The 26,351-nt window shown below is 45.8% G+C and overlaps 1 protein-coding gene across 1 annotated transcript in view; it reads left to right on the forward strand.

Moving 5' to 3' along the window:
* Positions 1-836: 836 nt before the first annotated feature.
* TSPAN5 (tetraspanin 5) overlaps positions 837-26,351 on the forward strand; it is a 111,110-nt gene continuing 85,595 nt past the window's right edge. The window contains exon 1 of the mRNA XM_060247041.1: positions 837-1,445. Within this exon, the coding sequence (XP_060103024.1) occupies positions 1,365-1,445 (81 nt within the window). The 5' untranslated portion in view covers positions 837-1,364. The remainder of the gene's footprint in view (positions 1,446-26,351) is intronic.

The following is a 26,351-nucleotide window of genomic DNA, read 5'->3' on the forward strand; positions in this document are numbered from 1 at the left end:
TGCACAGTTTAGTGGATAGATCAATCAAAACCATTTCGAAAGGCGGGGGAAGAGCGCTGGTCTATCAACAGGCCAATTATATTTCATTTTTAAAATAAAACGAATTTCCAAAACGGAGCCATCTTTGAAAGAACCATTCCCTCTTTTGGAGGGAAAAGAGAATGGCTCTTCCAAATCGACGTTTGCTGAGCCAACAGATGCGTCCATCGACTTCAAAAAGCATGGTGTGTACGGTTTTTTTGTATGTTCCCAACAAAATGATTTTTTAAAAGTCCCTCGTTTTAGCTTTCGAATAACGTTTTCGAACGTGTAAAAATGCCTGCAGCTTCAACCGACTCGCTAACGACTCCGAAAGCTCAACCGACCGACCGGGCGGGGGCCACGCGGCCTTTTGTTGCAATCGCGCTTTGCCCCGTTTCCCCTCCGGCACGCGCCCGAGGCCAACCTGGAGGCCATTCTGCTGCTTTCCGCGGGACCAGATGTTGCCGCCGGCCCTGCCTGGAACTGCACAGGCAAGCAAGCTGCAACCTCGCGGCTCCTCCTCTGCCTAACGACTCTGGCAGCAAGCGGAACCCCCACGGTGGTGCACGCGAACCAGAGAAAAGCGGGGGAAGAACCCGATCTGCGCTTACTGCTTGGTGCTCAGCTGTAAGAAGCAAGACCAGGTCTCGCCCGCCCTCCCGGGAGACGGCGGCCGGCAGCCCCCGATTGGAGAGACCGACCATCAATCAACCGGCTGGGCCAGTAGTCCGCGGCCTCCATCTTCGCCTATGGGAGCGCCGGCGCCCAGCTCCGCCCTGTTCTTCCAGGAGGAGGCGGCGGCTCGGCTGTGTCAAAGTGGAGGGGGGCGGGGGAAGCTCGCGGCTCCTGCGGGGACCAGCCTGCGCTGGAAGGAAGCATCCCCTCCGGGCAGCGCCGGCAACAGCCCGCCGCCAGCAAGGCGGGAGGAAGCAAGAGAGAGGGAAAGACCGGGAAGCGGCGGCGGCGGCCCGGGGTCCCCCGCTGCAGCTCGGCCTCTTTCTCCTAGATGTGCGGAGGCAGGAGGACGAGAAGGAGAAGGTGGCGGCGGCGGCAGCTGCAGCTGCGTCTCCGGCACTGGCTGCCTGCGCGCTCCGGGCAGCCGTGAGCCGAGGGGGGCTGCTTAGCTGCGTTGCATCCTCCGCGTCGCCGTCTCGGAGCTGCCCTCGCCAGCCAGCCAGCCAGCCGCCCACCCAACCCGCCTGCCTGATCCTCCGGCATCCTTTCGTTGGCTGCCGCCGAGCCTCTGCTGCCCTCCCCCTCCAGCCTTCCCTTCGATTTTACCTCCCTTCTCCCCCCTCCCCCAAACTCTGGCCGCGAGTAAAGTGTCTTCATGAACCCCAAGGATGTCCGGGAAGCATTATAAGGGCCCTGAAGTCAGTTGTTGCATCAAATATTTCATATTTGGCTTCAATGTCATTTTCTGGGTAAGTGCAACGCTGGTCGTGGGTTTTGTTGTCTGCTGTTTTGAATTGCCTCCTTAGAGCAATAGAGACGGATGCGATTTCTCTCTTCCTCGATATGTATGCCGAGATCTGCTGCGTGCATCGGTAAAATCAGGCCAAGGCAGAAAAGAAGCACAAGATGTTCCAGGGCGCCTAGAGTTAAAAATAAAGATCCCTAGAAGGACGGCTTTGTATATATGGGTTCATTTCTGCTGAGAATGTCTCAGAGAACGTTCTGTGTAGCCTTTTAATAGTTTCGTGCTCCTCTCCCACAGTGCTTTCAAAAAGAATGGCTTAATATTCCTGCTATTTCCAGATAGGCGTTTGTTGTAAGGTGTGAACCACCTCCCCCCATCCCGAGTGCTGAAGAGCTGACCAGACTTCCAGGGCCCGAAGAAGACTGTAATGCAAATCCTAGTAGCAGCAGCAGCAGCAATGTAGTTGGGAAGAGGGATTACACAATGACTTGGAAACACAGAGTGGGTTTATTGTGCCGGAGCTACAGTGGGAGAAGGGAACAGTGTACTTCACCGCTGCAAAAGTCTCCAGGATCTACAAGGGATTAGGATAAAGCGTTTGCTTGAAGCAGGCTGCGTGGCTGATCTCGTCTTGATTCACCCTTCCCAAGCTTTTGAAAATTGTTTTGCTGCCTGGGCTACAGTAGTCAGAATTAAACCTGTGTTGCATTCCCTCTGTTTGTGGCTGCTTTCATGCTGCTTTGCACGTTCCCCCCTCAATTTGCTATGTCTGTGTTATTTTTTTTAAAAAAGACCTTTGATTTCTTGCTGCCTACCACTCTCTTTTACTGTGGAGAGTTTGGTACCAAGAGATATTTCAGAAATAGGTTCTTGTTATGTGTACTTGGGAACAATGGGGTAAACAGTATTCACTGCAGTAGAGTTGGGTCAATAGGAGAGCTCTCCTGAACTAACCCTATTTGTGAGCAATACATTATGTAAAGGAAATTGATTCTGTGTTAATGGAGGAGAGAGACAGACACACACAGAGTGGGGGGGGGGCACTAAGAGCTTGGGTGTGAAGACAAATAGGGTAGAATCTCCAAGCAGTTTCTGAGGAAGTGCATTAAAAGCAATTTTGATCCCTTGTTTCGTATTGAAGGGAAGGAAGAACTGCCCAGCCGCTCTCTTTCTTGTTAGCTTTGATTATTTCTGGCAAGGCAGGTCAAAAGTTAATGGAGTCATGGCCGAAGGCCTGGAACAGAAGTAAGGTGTTAATGTTGCTGCAGAAAACCTGGTGGTTATGGATACTTTGCAGCTGAGAAGAGCACGTCACAGGTTCCAATCCACAAAACCTTCATGCCACGTAAATTTCTTAGTCTTCACAGTGCTCCAAGTTCTTGGAGGCTGTGCTCTGCCTTCCTAGAAAGTAGAGGCAAAGGAAGGGGGAAAGCAAGGCAACCATTGTTGGAAAGCTTGAAACACAGGGGTATAAAAAGGGGTACAGGGAGGCCCTGTAGTGCTGTTCATGGAGCAGTGGGCTTGTGGAAGTATTTAAACCTGCCTAAACAGATTTTTTAAGATACTGCCTACATCAAACTTGAAGAACACAACTCATTTACCATCAATACAAATAATAAAAATACCATTGTTCTTACTTCTGACTCTGGAAGTACAAAGGAAACCTTCCAAAGGTATTGTGTTTTGGAAACAGGCCCAGTGTGGGTTGAGTTTTGTAGCAGTTGTTCAAGGGTGCTTTTCCTTTCGTAACGCTTTCCAACAGGAACAGAGATGAGTTGAGAGAAGTCTCTGCGTTATCTGCTTTGAAATGCTTCTTTGAAATCTGCATCTCTGCCTGGAAAGAACTGCAAAAAGCAAAATACCTGTGCTAAGCCTAAAAACTTTAGGCAGTTTCCTAAAAACAGAGGTGCTCTTCTCCCATGGATGGGTGCCCTGCTGTTGTGTAGAACCTGTTCATAATGGCATCATTGTGTCCCTGCTGTTTCACTTAAAATCCGCAGTGTTTTGGTACAACGGTTTATCTATTCATAATGTTAGTTTTTGGAGGCTATGTTCATGCTTTTTTAAACTGTATGTAATATGTGAGGTAATGACCACAAACATAGCTCAGTGTGCAAAGAGATGGCACAGTAGAATGTTGAGCTTTCTTGGATGGAATCTATTTTGGATTATAGTCTGGATGTGTACTAAATGATCCACACTTTACCTGGAAACAAGTTATTTGAAACTGTGGTCTATATGTCTTTGTAGAGCATGCTGAAACTAGGATCCTACTATGGAAATTATGCGTCATTTAGTGTGCTGTGTTAATACTTATGCTTTGCTTCAGTTCTGTTTTTAGACTTCTGGTTTGTTCTGTGGCACTAATCCTATTGCACTGTTTACTGAATGTCCCATCTTGTCAATTGTATTAACTCACTCTGTGTAATAATCTGCCTTGAGCTCAAGTGAAACAGGCGGATTATGAATAACATAAATACAAGTATTTCCCCATTCAGATTTGAGCTTTGTCTATAACTTTAGTAGCTCACTGGTTGAAATTCTGAACAAACATATCCATACATTCTCCACAGAGAAAGCTGTATGTTTAACAGATCTAAAGTTTGTTGGGGAAGGAGATATTGATACTCTGAATTACTCCCCAATTTATTCCATGAGGTATGGTTGTTGTATTCCAAACTATTGTTCCTACTGAGACTCTTGGTGTACTCTGGTATTCTGAGTAGATTAATGAGGTGGTGATGATGCTGGTTACATCTGCACATCACTGGATAGTGTACTTTTTGTTGCTTTTTGAGAGAAGCAGGTTATGAATTATGTAAAAATGGTAATAATCCCATATGGCTGCATTATGCAACGTGGAATGTGAAATTGGTGTGGTGACCCAGTTTCAGATTTTACTCTGCTCTGAAGTTCCTTGTTTGGCCTTGAACAAAGTGCTGTTCATTTTCATATATATCCTTTAACTTCTTATTGCCATTAAGGCCTTCATAGTTCTGAGTTTATGTGGTTCAATAATGTGAAGGTAGATATAGTAGCAGTAAACCACTTCACATTGAGTTCTCTGCTTGAGAAGACATCAGAAGTATATGTCTGTTGAAATGTGGCTTTAAGTCTGTCTTTCTGTAGTATTAAAAATCAGAGTCACAGACAATCAAAAACTCTCAAGCTGTTGACACAAGTGCAGATTGCAAAGAGGAGTTGTGGTACTGACATATATGAAAATAAGGCCTGAATTTACTTGGTTAGATAAGTAATAAAGGTACCCAATTAATTGGGAAGCAGTTTTTATGAAGCAATTCACAGAAATGGTTGTTTGCAGGTGCTACCTTAGAAGAGCCATTTCCCCTTTGCCCCCCAAGTCGGAATAAAGAGGTGGACACAATTAAATTGGTAAAACTATGGGCCACTTTATTAAATAACACAGCAACAGCAAGGGCAACCGAACTGCGGCCAGGTCAGGGCCAGGGGTCTCCTCAGACCGCTCCCCTGCCTTTTTAACCGGCGAGAAACCCGCCCCCCCCAGCTGGAGCTGTGTGTCACAGCTCCCGTCAGGCAGGCCCAGTAGGGAGGCTCACACCGGAGGGCTCAGACGCGTGTCTCAGCGAAAGGCATCCATCCAGTCGAGTCTCCAGGACAGTCTGCATTCACACACCTCGGGTCACCAATACCAAAGGTTGATCCTGCCAGACCCCTAACTCCCCAAAAGGGGGAGGCTAACATGTCCTCCTCAGGCCACATGGTGCCATAAACCCAGTAAAACCTGCCACAACTAAGGCCAAGTCTCTACTTAGGGCTTAGCACCCACCAAGAGGCCCAAAGCCGAAGATCCCTCAGCAAAAGTATATTACCCTTTTCTGAGAGATGCACCCTATACCCTCTGTAGAGGTCAGGATATTCCGTAGAAATATCCGGATGGGGCAAATAGTGGCCCAAACCACCCTCCAACGCCTTACGAATCTCCTTATTCTCTCTGTAACGAGCCCCCTCTATCCCAGCTGGATTCCAAGCACTGCGCTACACCAAGCGCGGAATCATGCCCGACCAAACTATAATGGTACCGGGCCATCTCTTCCTAATGTACTTGAAATCATCTTGAGCTTGCAAGATCAAAGCCTTGCCTTTAATCAGCCCGAGATTATTCACCCCCAGGTGAGTAATTAAAACCTGAGGAGGAGGGCCCACACACCCATGAAATAAAAGCGGGAGCAAGCCGGGCCACTGAAGACCCCAGCGCCCCCGCCATTCAACCGTAACATATTTGCTGAGCCCCAGCTGAGAGCCAACAGCAGTTCTCCGAGCTTGATGTGCCGCCCAAAATACATAACTGTGTTTTGAGATGAGTACTCGGCTCCTCTGGCCAGGAACAACAGCATCTAAAAAGAGAAACAGACATGTTATAAAACCCAAACCTTAAACTACCCCAGCTCCCAATAACAAAGCTAAGAGTGGAGCAAAGGGCGAATATAACCTTTATAAGCCTGAGACCGCCAACGGCCAAGGTGCTGGATGAAGAAGAATAACCCAAGGCTGCGGCCGTAGAGGGCGCCCCAATTCTAAAGGAGTGAGTACCAAACCTCACTCCAGACAACCCCAACAAAGTTAAAGCCCTAGACGTCACTACCCAAAACTGATGTTTTGTCAGAGGGCTGCCTCCGAAATGACAAAACAACAACCCTTCGCAGCCTCCTTGCACGGCCAAATAATTGGCCAATGCGGAAACTGGGCAAAGCTCCACCTCTGAACACGTGCCCAACTCCACCACAGTCCCAATGCCCTGTTGATCCGTCTTGGATCGGCGGATGGTAAGAGCCGCCTTACCCCGCCCCCCGCTAACCTAATATCCCTCAGTGACAAGGCCCTGCCAGAAACATCATTCCTGGAGCTTGCCACCAATTCACTAATCCTCAGCACCCCAAAGAAGGCCACCAAAGAGGCTGCATGAAACAAAACAGCCTCAAAATGAGATGCACAGACTGCTCTCCACACCCCTTTCAAACCCCTAAGAATCTCAGAAGACATAGGGTTCCTGGTATCAGGCTTAGGCCCAACCTCTCTGGACCATCCCTATAGCATCTTTCGAATACGAAAATCTGCTGTTTCCTCCTTATACCCCAATACCTTGCTAGCAAATGCCAGCACAGACATGTGTCCTATAATTGATCGCACGGCCAATCCCTTACCTTTTAAGGAAACACAATAATGGAGCAACTGCTCCACCGGGAGGGGCCAAACAATGCGACACCTTACCTCGGCCCTAAAGTCTTCAAACTGCCACACAGCACATTCGTAAGACTTCCTGGTGCTAGGCGCAATGGCTAGGCCTATTGCTCTGCAGGCCTCGGCTCTCCAATCAGCCATAGCTCCTGGGGCATTGGCGCTGCCTCCTGATTGGTGTCTGGGGCCAACTGACGAAACCTCTCCATCTGTTTATGAGAGAGAGCGTCAGCCACCCCGTTATTCACCCCCGGAACATGCTTGACCAAAAACAAAATGTTAAGCCGCAGGCAACGCAGAGTGAAGGCCCTTACCAACCTCATAACCCGTTACGATTTGGATGAAAGGGAATTAATAACATGAACAGCCATGTTATCGCACCAAAAATGAACAGTGCGATCGACCATATTGCTCTCCCACAACCAAACCACAACCAAAATGGGAAAAAATTCCAAAAATGTGAGATCCCAGCTCAAACCGGCCTGCACCCATGAATCCAGTCACACCTCCATGCACCAGTGTCCACGGAAGTAGACCCCAAAACCTAATGACCCAGCAGCATTGGATATGACCTGAAGCTCTGCCTCAAGCCTCATGTCCTCTCTCCAAAAAGAAATCCCATTAAAGGATTCCAAAAACTCCTGCCACACCCGCAGGTCCTCTGTCATGCTGCTAGTAACCTTGGTCCTGTGCTGGGGCAAGCGTAGGCCCGCCATAGCGTCACAGAACCTACGAAGAAAAGCCCTACCCGGAGCAACCACTTTGCAAGCAAAGTTAACTGCTGAAGCTCAAGAAGCGTAATCTTCTTTTTGAGGAGGAAAGTACTAATCCTATCCCTCAAATCCTCCAGCTTCTGGCAAGGAATCCTGGACGATTGTGCTAAAGTGTCCAGCTCAATCCCCAAAAACACAAGGCAATGGGCCAAGCCCTCTGTTTTTTCCTCAGCCAATGGCACATCCAACTCAGCAGCCAGCTCAATAAAGCCGGACAACAACTGAGTGCAGCGTCCAGAACCCGCAGGGCCCACAAACAGGTAGTAATCCAAATAATGAACAACATCCTGTAAACCCACTTTCTTGCGCACAGTCCATTCGAGAAATGTGCTGAAACACTCGAAAGCAGCACATGATACAGAGCAGCCCATAGGCAATGCCCTGTCCATGTAAAATTGCCCTGCAAAAGAGAAACCCAAAAGCTCAAAATCATCCGGATGGACAGGGAGAAGGCGAAATGCAGATTTGATATTGCATTTAGCCAACTCAGCCCCCTGACCACAGCGTCGAACTTCGCCCACAGCTTGATCGAAGGTAGTATACCTAACTGAGCATAGCTCCTCAGGTATCCCATCATTAACGGAAGAACCCTTGGGGTAAGAAAGGTGGTGAATCAAACAGAATTTACCAGGCGCCTTCTTTGGTACCACTCCTAAAGGGGAAACCCTAAGGTTAACCACTGGAGGACTAGCAAATGGGCCTAAAATCCTGCCCTCCGCCAGCTCCTTGGGAATCTTAGCCTCCACTACGTGCTCTAAACCCTTAACTGAACTGAGGTTCTGAGACCAAGTTGGTACCTGAGAACCCTGAAAAGAAATTCTAAAACCTGACGTAAAACTGTTCAACAAATATAAACTGTCAGCCCTACGTGGGTACCTATGAAGCCATTGCTCAAGAGGTCCCAGCTTTATCGGGCTGGGGCCCCTTTTCAGCTTGGGAAGGACCACCCTGTCTTTTCTGACCTTTACATGGCCGAACACTTGTACAGTTGTTAAATGAGTGTGGGCCAGCACACAGGGGGCATTCGTGCTTGAACTGGCAAGCTTTCCGACTGCACGCCCCCAGAGACCCAAACTCCCAACAAAGCAAGAGGGTTGAATCGCCTGCCCCGCAGAGCTACGGGAAGATGATGATGAAATGGAAGGAGAAGAGGAACCCTTAGTAACTAAGTGACCGCTGTCAGAGTGGTCCCCCAGATTGGGGCACGCACATGACATCACCTGCAGCCACAACTGTTGGTGAATCCGATCCCAAAGGAGGGAAGGGTACAAAGCGGTCCTCATCCTGAATTCCTCGTATTGAATCCAGGCCAGGCCGCTGAACATTGTATACCCTTTGTATATGATGTCCATGTATTGGATCTGCGCTGCTGTCCGCCAGGGCGGAGCACGCTCTATCACTCCCGCATATATAAAAAACCCTGGAAGCCAATTGGCCCAGGTCCGATCAACCTTCCTCTTCTTAAGCTTCTCCTTCTCTATCATTAAGTTCCTCCTTGCCCTTCTTTTATAATTCCCTAAATAAAAGGGAGGATATGTCAACATATCCCCCCTTAAGGATTTCGTCTCTTGTGGCAGGCAGCAGGTGATCGCCCAAAGGTAAGGCAACCTCACCAAAAGGGACCACCCCGTAAGGAGATGGGAAACCCCATCCACCAGTTAAAGCCGCAGCTGCCCCCTGCTGCCCCGCCCCAAGCCAATTACTGAATGGGCCAAACTGACCATGTGGCCACATCCAGTTATTCTGCTGTCCCACGCCCAGAGTTGAAGGAGTCCCAGAACTACCTGAAGCAGCGCCATCCCCATTAGGTGCGGCAGATCCCCAAGACCCCCAGGGCCACACAGGCCCAGTATAGGGCAAAGAACCATCCCCCGACTTACCAGGAGGTACAGCAGGCACCAGTTCTGTTCCCGCACCAACCACACCGGACGATGGGCCAGATCCAGCATCTGAGCCATCCAGCCCAACAGCTCCTCCATTAGCAGTTGCAGCAGACCTGCCCTCCAAAATAGACAAATGGGTCAGTATATCTGCCTGCAAAGCCAGCTTGGGAACCCGCCCTTTCCTTGGCATCTGAAAAGGTGGAAGCCCAGATGCCCATTCCAAGGCCTGCAGCCTCTGAAAAATGACTGCGTTCACCTCGTCCTCTCCCTCCTCGTCTGAAGACGAGGGGGGCAGAGGACGCTTCTGGGGCGGCTTAGGAGCCTTATGAGCAGGCTGCTTACCCTTTGATTTTCCACCACCTTTCCGCCCTGACATGTTTGCCACCCAAAGGGATTACGGCACCAGACAAAAATTAAAGAGAGTTTGAACTGCAGTACTGCAGGTTTACCACTTTGCCCCAGGGGCTAAGTCTCACTACCCCCAAAAAAACCACTGAATTTCCTCACCCAGAAAAAGGCCAAAGCCCACCCCTAAAATGGCTGCCGCCTCAATAGCACCTAAAATGGCCACCAAGGACAAGAGGCGAGGCAAAAAACAAGCATAAAATGGCTGCCAGGGACAAGAGGCAAGGAGGAAGAAAGCAACCCCAGTGCCTCCCAAAATGGCCGAAGCTCACCCACCCACTGGCTGCTGCCTCAGGCCAACTTAAAATGGCCGTCAAGGCCACAAGGCCATAAGAGAGAGGCTCACTAAGTAAAAAGGGGCCTTGGAAGAATGAGGCCTTCAAAACGAGGCAGCCCCCCGCCGCCCCTACAAAGCGCCCCTGCAATCCCCCCCCCAAAAAACGCCAACAATGAGGGGAAAATGGAGGTCCCAATACAGAAACAACGCTGCGCAGGACGTTAAAGTGGGGGCCGAGGGAGGGAAGAAGAATGCCCCGCCGCGCTGATATTGACTCCCTGCACAAGTCCCACGACGCGATCCGAGAGCCCCCAACGCTGCAACATGCTCCGCGACCCGAACGGCTCTTAAAGGCCTAATCCCCCCCCTCCCGATGCCAGCTACAAGTGTGAGAGCACGCTCACACCGAGCACTGCAGGAGGACTGCCAAGAAGGAAGCAGAGGCTTCTGCAGGCATGCTGAAGCCCCGCCCCCTAAAGACGCGCCTAAACGCGCGGCAGAATCGCCCGCTCTTCCTCCGGGGGGGGGCAAAATCTCCCCAGCTGTGATGCGGCAGCTGTGATGCGGCAGGCTGCCAGAGGTTCCATTCTCTCAAAAATAATGCCAATGCCATCAGGCACTGCTTAAGAACAGAGTATGCTTTTTCCTTCAGAACAGTTGCTTCTATATCTAGAGTTCATGACTAACCTATGGGAAAGCACCATGTGATTAACTACAGTGTGATTTCTTTAACTGGGTGACAGCACTAATAAATACCATTGTGTCCTGTAACCTACCTCACAAAGGCGGTGTGAAAACAAATGAAGTAGAAATTGTGAAGCACTTAAAAAGCTGAGGTAAAATATCTCCTTTTCGTCTTCTCCCATGTCATTTTCTTCAGACTTTTAAAATTCAAAACCGCCTAATAGCGTTTATATCTGGAAGTGTACCCAACCTGCCATTTCTCTTCTTGACCCTTGTCTTGACTTGTACTTACCTCATTTGTATTAGAAACAGCCCCCCCTCCTTACATAATCTGGTGAGCTACTTTGATATCCATGTTTTTATCACACTGTCAACTTTCAAGTTGCTCGAGAATGAGAATACATCAGAACATGAAGTTGTAATTTATATCTTAATTTTGTTAGGCATGTACTAATTTCTTTTTTTTAAAGTATCAATATGGGCAGATAAATTGTCTTATGTTTACTGGGAGATTGGCAGGAAGTGAGCTAAATTTGTTAATGTGATATCTATGGAAAAGTAGAGAGGGAGAGGCATTTTTACTCTGTTGGAACATCCCTATTAGAGTAGGATCTAAGCGATTCCAGTATGAATCCCCACTTGGCCATGGAAGCTTTCTGGGTCACCTTTGTGTACTCACACTCTCTCTCTTGGCCTAACTTCGCAATGTAGTTGCTGTGAGGGTAAAATACAGGAGGGGAGAATTATACTAGAAGCAGCTTTGGGTCCTTATTGGAGAGAAAAGTGGGATATAGATATCTAAATTAGTCCTAAATATATACTCCCTGTATATACAACGCTGGCCATCATAATTAGAGGCTATTTTCTGGGCACCCCTGCCTTCACAGGTAGGTGTAACCTCATTGCTAGATAACTGTAACATGTTCTTTGTTGGGATGGTCTTGAAGAAAACCTGGAAACCGCAACTGGTTCAGAATGTGGTGGCCCAGTTAGCCTCACTGCCACTGGCTACCTGATAAAAATATATTTTACCCATCTTAAAACAACTACTTTGGCTGGCATCTTGTTTCAGGGTCCAGTTCAAGGTGCTGGTTCTGACATTTAAAGACATTTCATGGCGCAGGACCTTCATGTTTCAAGGATTGTCTCCTCCCATATGCCCCTGTGTGCCAAATACGATCTTTGGCTTGCCTCAAACTGACTGTTCCCTCACTAAGGTTGCCAATCCCCAGTTGGGGGTAGGGGACCCCCTGATTGGAGGCCGGGTCATCAGAAAGCAGAGGGGGAATGTCTGCTGGGCAGCTCATTATACCCTATGGAGACTGAACCCCATAGGGTATAATGGAGGATTGATCTGTGGAGCTCTGGGGGAGGAGTGTGTTTTTCAGCATAGCATCTGGTGCCACTCCTCAAAATACCCCCCTCCCAAGTTTCAAAAAGACTGGACTAGGGGATCCACTTCTATGAGCCCCCAAAGAAGGTACCCCATCCATTATTTCCAAAGGAGGGAAGGCATTTAAAAGGCATATGAATGCCAGAACTCCCTTTGGAGTTCAGTTGTGCTTGGCACACTCTTGCTCCTGGCTCTACCCCCAAGGTCCCCAGATATTTCTTGAGTTGGACCTGGCAACGCTGTCCCTCACTTAAGGGGCCCTGCCTGGTATTCGTCAGTGTCTGTTCCTTTTCCACTACAGCTTCCACTCTCTGAAACAAACTCTCTGAGGAGGTGAGGAAAGCACCATCATTAGAAGTCTTCTGGAGGTTCCCTGAGGCCATTTTATTGACCAGAGCTTTTGCAGGCATCTTTTGAGGGGAGGGTATTTGTTTTTTCCCCCCTACTGGTTTTAAATTGTAATATTTTGACCGTGACATGTAAGCCACTTTTAAACACAAGAAAAGATGAAATAAAAAGTCCATCATTAGGAGCTCTCATCATCCCACAATTAAGGATACATCAGTCTGCAGTTGTGACATATTTATTTCATTACTGTTTTTCCACAGGAGTTGAACCCAAACAGATGACAGCCATGTAAACTCAGTTTGTTATTCTTTTAGTATCTGTTAAAAGCATCTTCATTATTCTGAATACTAATTTCCTGCCAACTCTTGCATGTATGACTGTTATTTCTGTTTCCATTTCATTGTATCTGAAGAAGTGTGCGTGCACGTGAAAGCCCATTTCTTGACTACAACTTTGTTGGTCTTAAAGGTGCCACTGGACTCTAACTTTGTTCTTTTGAGAGGATTTCTATGTAAACTGTGCATCAGTGAATGGCATATATTGGCTGAGTTGAAATCCCTGTGCATACTTTCTCTTAGGAAAAATAGAATGTTTAATGGTTGTTGTTTGGGAAGACTAAAACAGAAGTTGCTAAATGATGGAAATCTGTGATGGCAAATTTTTTGCTCTTAAAGGTGCTATTGGACTCTAACTTAGTTCTTTTGCTTCATACCCACAAGGCTACCCACCTGGATTTAAGATAACTTGTAAAATTAACAAAACTGATATAAGTAAAATTAGCAGTAAAAAAAACAGTAAAAAAGAAAAAATTGGGGGGGGGGGAGGGGGACAGGCCATTCGTTTCTGCAGTATGAAGCATGAGAACCTTATTTTTAATCAGCGTCAGAGACATGACTGTAAACATTTTTTTTTTCAAAAGCTGTTTTGATGTCTAGATGCTTGCTATGGTATTAGTAATAAAATATATTTAAATATGTGCAGATGCGTGAATAAATTCTGCAGATCAGAGATCAGATTTGCATGGTACAGAAGTTTGGGGTGGGTGAGAAGTGTAAAGTAAAATTATTAAATTTTCATAGTGTGTACATCCATCATCTATATTACTCTTTCCTGCCCAGTAAAGTTTCAACCTTTCACCTTGCTTTTCCCTTAGGTGGTGATTGGTTGTGGTCACAGTGTCATTCTCCAGCCTTGTGCACCTGTTAACTTGGTGTCTTTATAAAGAAATAGGCCTTGGTGTCTTTATAAAGAAATAGCTGATACACTTATCTCCAGGTTGTAAATTGTAATCTGGATTCCTAAATGGTAACTGGAAGCAATTCATTAGTGGTAAATAGGGATCTACAGTAACTGCAGCTTGCTCATAGTGTAACGTGGCAGTTAGGATAATACAGCAGCTATCCCTGTGTAAATCTTAAGTAACTGCTGCAGAAATGTAATGGCTGGCATACAAAGATTCCCAGGTGCAAACCTGTATGTTTTTGCAGCTTCCTCTTCAGAATGTGGAATGCCACTCTGGAGGGCCTTGATTTTCAGCAATAGGTACTTTTTTTTTTAAAGCAGTTTGGAAACTGTGCTCAGAAGGGAGCCTTAAAAGCTTCAGGACGTGCCAAGTTTTTATATGTAAGCTTCAGTTAAATGAATGGGATTTATGCAAGAGAATGGTTAAGTGGGTCTTCTTGCCCAAAGTGCATCATAATATTTTATAGGTATCTCCCACTTTTGTGATTTTCTTGCACAAAAGGTATTTTGTGGAAAAGCAGAAAGCCATATCTGTGTTGTGGGAAAATATTAGGATGTTATCATTTCACGTAGTAATTTGCAGGTGTATTTCACTTACTTTCTTATCAGAGACAATTTTTTAGAAGAAAAGATTAGAGTATGTCTGAATGAGTTGTGTTGTAGCCATATCACAGGCTTCCTGTTAACTATGGTTAGCCATCCTTGGGGTGTAAAAATGTAAAAAATGATGTGAACAGACATATATAATACTTATACTAATAAGTTGAAATAGACCATCATTGGGGTTTTGAAAAGGCAATTTCCTGTGTGTGGGTGCCCATATCCCACTTGGGGGGGACCCAATATGGATTATTTATTTATTTGATTTGATTTATATCCTGCCCTCCCCGCTGAAGCAGGCTCACATGACACATGAAACTATTGGGTTAAATGTAAAAAAAAAAAATCAACTTGTAAGCACCAAAGCTTTATGCAGTATTCCCAATCCTCCACATTTCCCAGTTAAGAGGAAAATTACAAAGGTGATCTGACTCCAGTGGTAACAAAAGAAAGACTACAAAAATCGAAGTGTGTCTTAGATGTAAGTACATTTAATTTACTGTGAACAAATTAAATTCAAAAAGGTTAACTTTGCTACAGCTCCAAGCCCAAGTAAGAGAGAGAAGAAAAGAGTTCTTATATAAAACAGAAGACAAGCAATGACCAAAGAGGCTTAACATCTAACCCAGGGGTGTCAAATATGAAGCCCAGGGGCTGAATCAGGCCCCTGAGAGCTCCTATCAGGCCCCAAAGCAACTGGCTTTCACTTGCTTTCTTCTCCCTCTCTCTTGCATCCTTCTGCATCACATCTTGCTTTGCAAGTCTTGCTCAATCACACAGGAGCTACACAGCAAATTCTCTATTTTCTCCATTGACTGAAACTCCTCCCTTGGGGAGGAAGGGAGGGAGGCAGAGCTACTGAGCCAATCCTCTCTTTCTTCTACTGGCTGAGGCTCCTGGAGAAAGAAGGAAAGAACCACAGCTTCCTTTGCCCAGTTCCCTGGATTGCGCGGGAGAGATACAAAGAAAGCACCTTTAAGACAGAGTGCTAATTTTATTTTATTTATTTTATTTTATTTTTTTAATGTTTTAAGCATGTTACATTTGTTTTTTAAAAAAATCTTTAATTGTGTTTGTCCGTGCCCTTTATAAAATTTATATCTCAGCTTCCTGACTAAGAGCCAGTTTGGTTTAGTGGTTAAGTGTGTGGACTCTTATCTGGGAGAACCGGGTTTGATTCCCCACTCCTCCACTTACGGCTGCTGAAATGGCCTTGTTAGCCACAGCTATCACAGGAGTTGTCCTCTCAGCCCCACCCACCTCACAGGGTGTCTGTTGTGGGGGGAGAAGATATAGGAGATTGTAAGCTGCTCTGAGTCAGAGAGAAGGGAGGCGTATAAATCTGCAGTCTTCTTAAATAGGTACACACCTGGCCCTGCCCAACATGACATGGCCTGGCCTGACAAGGTTTCATTTATGTCAGATTCGGCCCTCATAACAAATGAGTTTGACGCCCTTGATCTAACACATGAGAGGGTGGGACCAGGTGTGTGTGTGTGAGAGAGAGAATTCTCTTAACCTTTTCCCTCCCAGAGTTACAATATCCAGTGGAAGCTGCCTATTAGTCCATCAAGGACCATATTGCCTACTGAGACTGACAGTGGCTCTCTAGGATCTCAGGCAGAGGTCTTTCACATCACCTCTTGCCTGGCCCATGTACATGGAGATACCAGGGACTGAACCTGGGGCCCCTCGTCTGCATCTCTCCTCTCTTCCGTTTATCCTCACAATAACCCTGTGAAATTGGGTAGGCTGAGAGAAAGTAGCTGGCTCAAAGTCACCCAGCAAGCTTCTGCAGCAGAGTAGGGATTTGAACCTTAGCTTCCAACTACATGAGGTGCACATGGGGACTGTGGTGCCCACTGACACCTCTTCTGGTACCCACCAAGTGTTTTTAGGAAGTGTGTGGGATCAGGTATGGCTTTTGCCCAGCAAGACCTCTAATTGATTCTTGGAGATTTGGTTGGTTGTACAGCTTTTTAAAAATCCTGCTTTGGCAGCAAGCTGCCACCATAGCATAAGGATCTGCACTGTATTACAGAAGTTACGCTGCAGGAATCATTTTGTGGCTGGCTCCGCCTCCTGTGACAGCCATTCTGTTGCTGTACCCGCTAAGCCAGATCAGAATTCCAAATGTGCCCACAGGCTCAAAAAGGTTGGGGACCTCTGCACTACACTGCTGGCTATGGAGTTCAGATGCATATATATCTGGACATGTTGCCACATTATTCACATATTTATGTATGCCACCCTGCCTTCAAAGTGTTGGCTGCTGAACTTTCATTGAGGCTTGCTCTCCAAAAAAATCTCAGTAGCATCAGTAGTCGGATCAATATGAATGTACAGCAACAAACAACTGAGCCATCAATTTTAAATCTTACAGCTGGCTTCTACCACCCCCATTCCCTTCCACCTCTGCTTTTCTCACAATAATACCCTTAAGTCAGTGCGGCAAGGGTATTCTGTGCCTGCTTTCTGCAGCATTTGTGCAGCACAAAGGGAACTTCACTCTCATAACATTTGGGGCCTTCTTTATGCCACCTCTGTTACAAGCAGCTCCCATTGATTTTAATGGGAGTTGTTTGGTACAGCAGCTGCATGCTCAGGGCCTTTGGTTCCCATCCAGCGTGGAAAAAAAGATGTGAAAGGACTTCAAAAGAGCCGTGGGCTGTTTCTACTTGGCTTAAATAGCTGCGAGCTGGTGTGGAGGGGCAGGCAGTATTAATGTAATTGGAAATCTCTGGGCTCCCCCCTCCTGCCGCCAGCTTGTGAGATGGTTTATATTCTTCTCCTTTTTGGAACAAATTAGAAGGATTCGTTTTTATTGATTGAGTTATTGAATGTGGGGTGGGGGGAGGAAGTGAAGACTCATCTTGCTAGGCTGAAGTCATAAGAACATAAAACCGGCTTGCTAGGTCAGACCAATGATCCAGCTAGTTTAACCTCCTTTGCCAGGTTGCAGACACCTAGGTAGCCCTAGAAAGCCTACAAGCAGTGTATGGAAGCCCAAGCTGCCTTCTGTTTTTGCTGCCCCCTTCACAGACAGTCAGAAGGCTACTGCCTTTGAACACAGAGATTCTATTTAGCAAACATGGCTAATAGGTCCATCATTGGCTGTCTTCTGTGGATTGATCTGATCTGCTTTTAAAGCCGACTAAACTAGTTGTCATTGCTGCATTGTGTGGACTCTGAATTCCACAAGTGAACTGTTTCTGCACTCAAGGAGAATTTGTTGCTACTGACCATCAATTTCATTGGGTGCCTGTGAGTTGCTAATTTCTTTCCCCCCACCATTTATTCTCAGCCAATTTAACAGCAACCTTGCAGAGTTTTTAAGGCAAGAGACATACAGAAGTGGTTCCCCGTTATCCACCTCTGTGTAGCAACCCTGGACTTCCTTGCTGTTCTCTAATCCAAGTACTGACCTTATTTAGCTTCTGACAGCGGATGAGATCGGGCTAGCCTGGGCTCTTCAGGTCATGGCTGCTAACGTTATCGAACGGGAAAAGTTCTCTTGGGCCATTTCTGCATGGGTTATCTGCCCCAGGCTCAATGCTGTTGGGAAGTGGGTTTCTTTTGTGCTTCCCTAACAGCACTGTGGTACATTCATGTACCTCCTGGGGTTTCCTTGGCGTTCCTCCAGTTTTTTCTCAAATTTGCTTTGCTTTGAGACTTTGGGACAGGTTGCATTAAAGCCTGGGTGGCTGCTGTGTGAGGGGGGCTTTAAAAAAATCAGGACTAGAATATCATTATGAATATACCATTGTAATAATAGGTGTAACAGGTTCTCCGAATTCTCAGATTTCATTTTTTTTTAAAAACCCTCTGTAGTCCTTTTGTTTGTAGCAATATAAAGGGAAGGGCATATCTTCTCAACTGAGGGGCCTAGAGACTTTTTTTTTTTTAAAGAAGGCTGGGGACACATAACCTGTCACACCTATTGTTACAAGGGTATCAGTAGAACCATATGAAATGGATGATTTCTTTTTTAATCGTAGGAGCCCAGATGGTCCAGGGGAGAGCACTAGGGGACTGTGGGAGGGAATCTGCAGGGAAACCTGCCCTGTGGGTGTTCTGTTGCTGCTGCCCTTTGCCTACAGCTGCACAAGCAACAAGGAATCCGCATAAGTCCCTCCTCATGTGGAAACCACCTCTATTCTCTTTCTCTTCCTCAGGCATATTGCTATAAACATTTGTCATGTCCTCTTCCCCTTTTAGTCATCATCACTTTACACTTAGGTTGAATCACATTTGTTGCATTGTCCTTCTGGAGCTTTTCACAATCTGCTGTGATTCTCACCAACCAGAATAATTTGGTATCATCTGGAAATTTCGCCATTTTGCAGCTTGCCTCAAATTCCAGATCATTTGTGAACACATTAAATCCTACAAGTCCCAAGATTTATGCCTATGGAATTCCACCGCTTACTTCTCTCCATTACAAGACCTGTCCATTTATGCCTCCTTTCTGTCTGCTAATCTGGCAACCCTAACATTATTTATTGGGTAAGCCTTTTCACATTGACTTGAGTATCCCAGGTTAGCCTGATCTCTTGGAAGCTAAGCATGGTTAGCCCTGGTTTCCCCTGGGGTGAGAGACCGCCAAGGAAGTGCACAGTTGCTATGCAAGAAGCAGGCAATGGTAAATTACCTCTGAACATCTCTTGCCTTAAAAGCCCTATGAGGCTGACAGCAAAAAAAAAAAAAAAAATCTGTTTAAGCACTTCAAAAGACTGCAAAAACTTGTTGAGACAGGAAACCACACTGTTTCTTGCTTAGCAGGGCTTGTTCTTCTGTATACCTAATAATTATATCATTAATAGCATTTTCCACCAATGTACTTAGGCTAACTACCCTGTAAGTTCTTGAATCTTTTTTGAAACCTTTTAGAAAACCCGTGTTATATTTGAAGAAGAAGAAGAAAATATTGGATTTATATCCTGCCCTTCACGTTGAATCTCAGAGTCTCAGAGCAGTAACAATCTCCTTTACCTTCCCCCCCCCCCAACAAACACCCTATGAGGTGGGTGAGGCTGAGAGGGCTCTCACAGCAGTTGCCTTTTCAAGGACAACTCCTGTGAGAGCTGCAAGTGGAGGAGTGAGGAATCAAACCCGGTTCTCCCAGATAGGAGTCCGAGCACTTAACCACTACACTCAAACTGCTACCTTCCAGACCTCTGAAAGGGGTTGTTGGCTTTAGTAAGAAGTTCACACACCCCCATCTCACACACTCCCACAGCATGTTAGTTTCTCAAGAACCCTCATATAAGTGCTGAAATGACTAACACTGCCATCACTGTTCTCCAATGAGTGTAGTCTACAAAAAAAGTCCTGTGTGAAACAATGGTGATGTCAAGGTGTGTGGTGTAATAGGCATACGAGTCCTGAGCACCAATCAGAACCACATTTTGAGTTGCTTTCCCCATCAGATACTTGAAAACTTTTCCAATTCATAATTAGTTATAGTGCCTAGAAATTTTGCCTTAATACAGAAATGCAACAGCCCTTTTCACAATTTACCATAAATGTACTATATATATGCTTGATTTTTTTTTAGCATTGACTTAATTGTCCTAACACATTCAGTGCTTGTACAACTGCTCTACTCTGGATGGCTTAGGGCTAGCTTGATCTTGTCAGATCTTGGAAACTAAGTCAGATCAGCCCTGGTTAATACTTGGATGGGAGGCCACCAATGAAGTCTAGGGTCGCTAGGCAGAGGTAGGCAATGGCAAACCACCTCTCTTTGTCTCTGTGGGGTTGCTGTGAGTCAGCTGCACTTTGACAGTACATTACACTGGGGTTTTTCTTGAATAGGAACACACAGGAACACAGTTCTGGCTGGCTTGGTGTCAGGGGGTGTGGCCTAATATGCAAATGAGTTACTGTGGGGCTTTTTGTAGAATGAAACAATGGTGATATCAGGGGTGTGGCCTAATAGGCAAATGAGTTCCTGCTGAGCTTTTTCTACCAAAAAAGCCCTGCATTACGCACACATGCAGTGAATGCTTGTGATGTTCAGAAGAGAGGTATAAAAGTATACGGAAGATAATAAAGCTTATGCATATAAATTAGATAAAACTTCTTATGGATTTGGACTGGGCACAGGAAAGAATCCAATTCCAGTCTTTGTGCAACTGGGGATTTGTAGATAGCTTCTGACACGATCTATTTCTACCTCAGTTCACTGCCTGTAAAATGGGATTGACGACAGTTTACAGTGAGGAGGCTGTAAGAATGAACAAGAGGAGGATTGTGGAACAGCCTCTAAGTAATCTAACAAATGATACTATCGGAATGCGGTGGTAGATAATGGCTCTCTTGTCTTCGTTTGGCTATCTGTCAAGAGGAGAATGTCAGCATTTTAATGCCTGGCCCCAACTAGATTCTAGTATCTCTGTGTCCCGTCTCCATTAGGCACCCTTATAATTTCTGGGCACTAGCTTAATGCTCCTCCAATCTATTTTAGGGGAATAGATTTTAATGGCATGGATTTTCTAGAACCAAAACTTGCAAAGACATTGTGTTTCTTGGTATCGGTGCGTTAAACTATATGTTGGATCACTATGCCTGTCATAGACCTCATGGAAGTGAATTTTCTAACTGCTTCTTGGGGGAATTAACAGGAGATGGGGGATGTACGACTTAGCCATGCAGTGTCCTCTGGGTTCCAGCAGCTACATCTGTTGCATTCCTTCCCTCCTGGTGGACTGTACCTTGACTATATAGGTTGTGGTTGCTTGGATCCCATATGTGCTCCGTCTGAGCATCTGTAGTTTGTGCATGAAGACAGAGGTGGGTGGGGTCCAGTCTGTTAGGGAGGCATGGCTTATTTTTCTGTGTTATGATCCGTGGCACGTCTATGTTCTTTGTGTTGCAGTGCGAAGAGGGGCAGCGTCTGTGCATGTGCTGCTCCCAGGCTCTAAACAGGACCAACAGAGGCAGTGCATAGCGCCAGCTCAGCAATCTGGACACTACTGTGCTCAGAATGTGAGGTTGCGGCCCCAACCTATTTGGGCTTTCTGATGCTACAGTTGTTAACGGAAAGAGGGAAGCAGAATGTAAATGAGAATTTTAAAAATAAATAGCCTCTTATTAGATTTAAGCAAGAAAGGCTTAGAGGAAGTAGTGAGGCTTCTATTTCTGGTTCTGAACTCCCCGCCCCCACTTTCTGATGACCCTGAAGTGAGGGGAGGGCCTCCAAACCGGGGGATTCCCGGCTCCCACCTGGGGATTGGCAGCCCTATACAGGAGCATAGGGAGTGATCTGAAGTTGAAGGCTGGTTTCTCCATATTCATATACAATTTGCAGGATTCATTTTGCTTGGAGGGAAGCTGCTTTATTCTGGTGCAGCAAATGGTGGACTTCTGTTGAGTTCTGTCTTGATGTTGCTGCTTCACATTGCTTTCTAAATTGATGGGAGAGAACAAATTTGGCTCTCCTGGGTGGCTTTTTCAATAACTGGTGTGTTTAATGACAGAGTTACTTAGTTGTAGCGATATTATTGAAATGTGTTTTATTAGAGAACATTTTTATATGACCAATAAACGCAACAGGAGTGCAGTGTTGTCGGCTCACTTATAATAAACACATTTTAATTTGTTGGTAGAGGAGCTTAGAGATAACATGGGAGTAATCATATTAAACCTTGACCTAGTTCTAATTTTTGCTGTACTTCCCTGGTTGTGTGAAAAGGGTGCCTGATGATTCTTTTTTTTTTTTTTTAAGTTCCCAAAATTTGAGTTCTGCTTGATGTATTAGTGTGGCAGACTTGCCATGTACATATTGAAATCCCATATAGCATGTGTGTCTCTGTGGGACCCAGAAGTCAGTGTCCTTGTATTAGGTGATATGGGCTCAAACCCAGCATCAATTGAAGGATCAATGGCGGGGGGCTTTGATGTCTAACTTCATTTCTCCCAGTCTATTGTATGGTAATAAATCAGTTGCTACTCCACGACCCAAGAATGTGTAGTTGGAAGGGGGAGACAAGATCCAATCATAATGGAGAAAATGGGTACCTTTTGCCATGTCTGGGAAGGCCCAGCTAGAGCTTTTATAAATGTGTGTGAGTGCTGGGGGAGGGAACAGAATTGTGTACCTACGACACCTTAAAGGAAGAATAGAGCAAAAAAGCAAGCAAGTGACCATGGTACAAGAACATAAGAAGAGTCCTGCTAGATTCAGTGGTCCATCTAGACCAGCATCCTGTCTCAAACAGTGGCCAACCAGTTCCTCTAGATCAGGGGTAGCTCTCCAGATGCTTTTTGCCTACAACTCCCATCAGCCCCAGCCAGCATGGCCAATGGCTTGGGCTGATGGGAGTTGTAGGCAAAAAAAAAAAATCTGGAGAGCTACCGTTGGCCACCCCTGCCAGTAGCTCCCAGCCTTTTTGGCACTAGGGACTGGTTTTGTGGAAGACAATTTTTCCATGGACCAGTAGGGAGGGTGGTACTGGGGCTTTTGCCATCCCAGGTTGTCTCCTCATAGGGATCTTTAAATGAGGAGTAGGTGAAAGTTGCTACCTCACTGCCCCTTCCACCTACCTGGACCCGGGTGGATGAAAGAGGTGGTGATTCGGAGCAAAACTGAACTGCCTCTTTCGTCTGCCTGGGTCCTGGGTAGGTGAAAGGGGCGGTGTGGTACCGCTGCCTTGCTCTGTGGCCCAGTTGCTAACAGGCCATGGACTGGTACCAGTCCGCGGCCTGGAGGTTGGGGACCCCTGCTCTAAATGGCCAACAACAGCACAGAGACTTAAGCTTTCCCCTGATGTTGCCTCCTGGCTCTAAGATTGAGAGGCTTAGTGCTTTTGACTGTGGAGGTTCCCCTCAGTCACCATGGCTAGCAGCCATTGACAGATTTATCCTCCATGAATCTATCTAATCCCCTTTTAAAGCTGTTTATTCCTGTGGCCCTCACTGCAGCCTCTGGCAGCGAATTCCACATTTTAATCACTCTCCATGTAAAGTATTTCCTTTTGTCCATCCTGAACTTACTGCCCATCAGTTTCATTTCACGCATGGTTTATTTGTGATATTTCAGTAATGAAATGAAAAATGTTTTATTTCCTTGCTCATGAGGTTGAAAGGATAGGGTGTTTGTACTGTGAACAGAGAATTTATGACAGTTGGGTCCTGGCTGAAGGCACTGCGTTTTTGTGTGCTGGAAAGAAATGTCTGGAAAGCTTGGGGAGGTGAATATTGCAGCTAGGGTAGGAAGACGGTTGGGAGCAAACTCTACACTCCCTCAAATAACATGCTGGACATACAATCTTTATGAGGCTTGGAGTACCCCTACAGGGAATCAGAACTGCACTAAGCAGGGTATTACTACTAGATATATTTAGCAGTCTTTTCAGTTTCTGGCACAGGGGAAATATGTTTAATAATCGAGGGTGCGTTCAGGTGAATAAACTGATGTGCTGAAGCTTTTCATGCAATTATGTTGATATGCTACAGCCAAGTGGGGAGATTGCAACTTGTCTGTTAGCCTGCCTGATTGCTGTAGCAGCTGTCAAATACTGTAATGACTGGCGTTTCTGAATGAGCCACCAGAGCTAACCCAGATAGAACTTGCATGTTATTCCAAGCACAGTGGCTCAGGCCCATTTTTTTTTAATGCTGTCAGATGAGATATTAACTCTCCCCCCCCCCGCTGTTTTCCCCATTCCAATGTGGACTTCCACATTGTGGCCAGTTCTGTATTTGTGGGTCCCCAAAGCCCAAGGGTTGTAGGAAGAGCCCCATGGTGCAGAGTGTTAAAGCTGCAGTACTGCAGTTCTAAGCTCTTCTCACGACCTGAGTTCGATCGCTGGCGGTAGCTGGGTTTTCAGGTAGCCGGCTTGAGGTTGACTCAGCCTTCCATCCTTCAGAGGTTGGTAAAATGAGTACTCAGCTTGCTGGGGGGGGAAAGTGTAGATGACTGGGGAAGGCAGTGGCAATCCACCCTGTAAAAAGTCTGCCCTGAAAACATTGTGAAAGCAGTGTCACCCCAAAGTCGGAAACGACTGGTGCTTGCACAGGGGACCTTTCCTTTCCAAAGCCCAAGGACTGCTTTTTCCAGGGCATGGAGATACAGTGACTTGGATTCTGCCAAACATTTCTGCTAATGGATGGATTTCCATCAGCACAGAATTCCTTTCTTCCACCTACCCTAATCCTGCTCACAGTAACTTGGAGATTCCCAAAGAGACAACATGAGCAAGGAGTCATAATTCTAAAGTAGTGTGGTGGCGCTGGCAGGGAATTGTGAAAATCACTTCCCCTTCCACCGAAGGAAGTTTTTAGCAAAATCCAAGGCAGCAAGATAGAGAAGATGGGAAAGTTTTACTTATAGATGGTGGAGGGAAGTACCGTCATGTTGTAGCTGACCTATGGTGATCCCACAGGGTTTTCAAGGTAAGAGATGAACAGAGGTCGTTTGCCATCTCCCATGGATTATAATGAACCTGTCTCATTCAGAGGCAAGTTTAGGCCCTAAGTGGAACTCCTTCTCTTCACCTGAGTGGGTTTGTCTTCTGGAATAGGCTAGTTATAACTGGGTTGTTGTTAGGACCCCAGCCCTTGTTAAGTCTAAATTGTTCCCTGCCTTGCTGTTCCGTACATTAACGAAAAATTTGAAGACACCTTGCCTGCCACGCCTCTCTGACGTTACAGCAGACCATTTACCCGCCTCCACAGTGACTACACTTTACAGAGAAGCCAAAAGCCCCTGTCTTTGCATAGTGACCCAGGGCTTCCTTGGTGGTGTCTCATTCATGCACCTACCAGAGCTGATTCTGCTTAGCTTCTGAGATCAGACCAGCCTGGGTCAACCAGTTCAGGGCACACAGAAAGTCAAATGCTTGACTTTTGAATATTCGACTTTCAAATGTTTGGCTCAAAAAGTAAAATGCTGGTGGACCTTCTCTGAAAAGAAGGCCCAGAAGTCCATGAGTGGTCTCTTACCACTTGGCTTTGACACATCATGATGACCACATGGTTATTGCCTGACCTTCATTATATCAGCAAGTTGTTTACAGCTGTGCTGGTCTAGAATTAGAACCCAGAAAGCCAAGAACACAATCCACTTATTACCTTTTTATTAGGCCAACTCAATGATACATAAGTTTGTAAGCTTTCAAGTCCTTCAGCGCTCTTTATCAGATCAGATGTCACAAAATGAAAAAAAAGAAAGGGAAACCAGATCCTCCTGGTTTTAAGCCCTTCTCGTGTCAGGATGTGGTAAGATTATGATGACATTAAAAATCTGGTACCCCTTCTTTTTTATAACATCGGTCCTCATGAAGAGTACTGGGGAGCTTGAAAGCTTGCACACTATTATATGTCATTGGATTGGTCCTAATAAAAAGTATTACATGGATTGTATTCTTTGGATTTTTTTTTTTACTTTGCCAAGTCAGCCATTAATGCGAATTCACTCTGCAGTTGTTGGGTAATTAATATAAGCAAGTTTTATAATATCTGGGAGACAGGATGTACGTTCACCAGATGCAGTAAAGAAAGTTCTTAATGTCTCTAAGCACATTTGTTGCACTGATTTGTTTTCAAGGAGTTTACGCAAACCCTCAATCCGTGCATGATGTCACTTGGAATACCATGCCCAGCATCTTTTTCAAATTACACCCTTAATTCTGCTATGTAAACAAGGCCCAAAAGGAAGTACATTAGGTACAGCTGATTGTATTCTTGCTGCCATTTGCCTTTTGGAATGAAATCAGGGGATTTGTGTTTTTGTTTAGGGTTGGAACAAGGGATGTGTGTGGGGGAATAATCCGCTGTATTTTGCTAGTGTTTCTGTTCAGCAATGCCCTTGGACTATTGTACATTGTGATGTTCCATAGCTTTTGTCAAGGTACACCTGCTCACTTATTGGCAGATTGTTTTGAATGCATTCCTCACTCAGGAGTATAGTGTAGGTGGGTATAATTCATTAAAATCACCTTGTGTGTTTACATTTTTAGATCTACTAGGGAAAGAAAAATCTTTACACTTCCCGTAAAAAAAATCATTGTGATGTGTTGATAACCTAGAAGGGAATATTTGATCTGGTTTTTTCCCACCTAGCACTTGGAGGCCGGATCAAAAA

The sequence above is a fragment of the Heteronotia binoei genome, chromosome 9 (assembly GCF_032191835.1).
Source record: "Heteronotia binoei isolate CCM8104 ecotype False Entrance Well chromosome 9, APGP_CSIRO_Hbin_v1, whole genome shotgun sequence".
Classification (NCBI taxonomy): domain Eukaryota; kingdom Metazoa; phylum Chordata; class Lepidosauria; order Squamata; family Gekkonidae; genus Heteronotia; species Heteronotia binoei.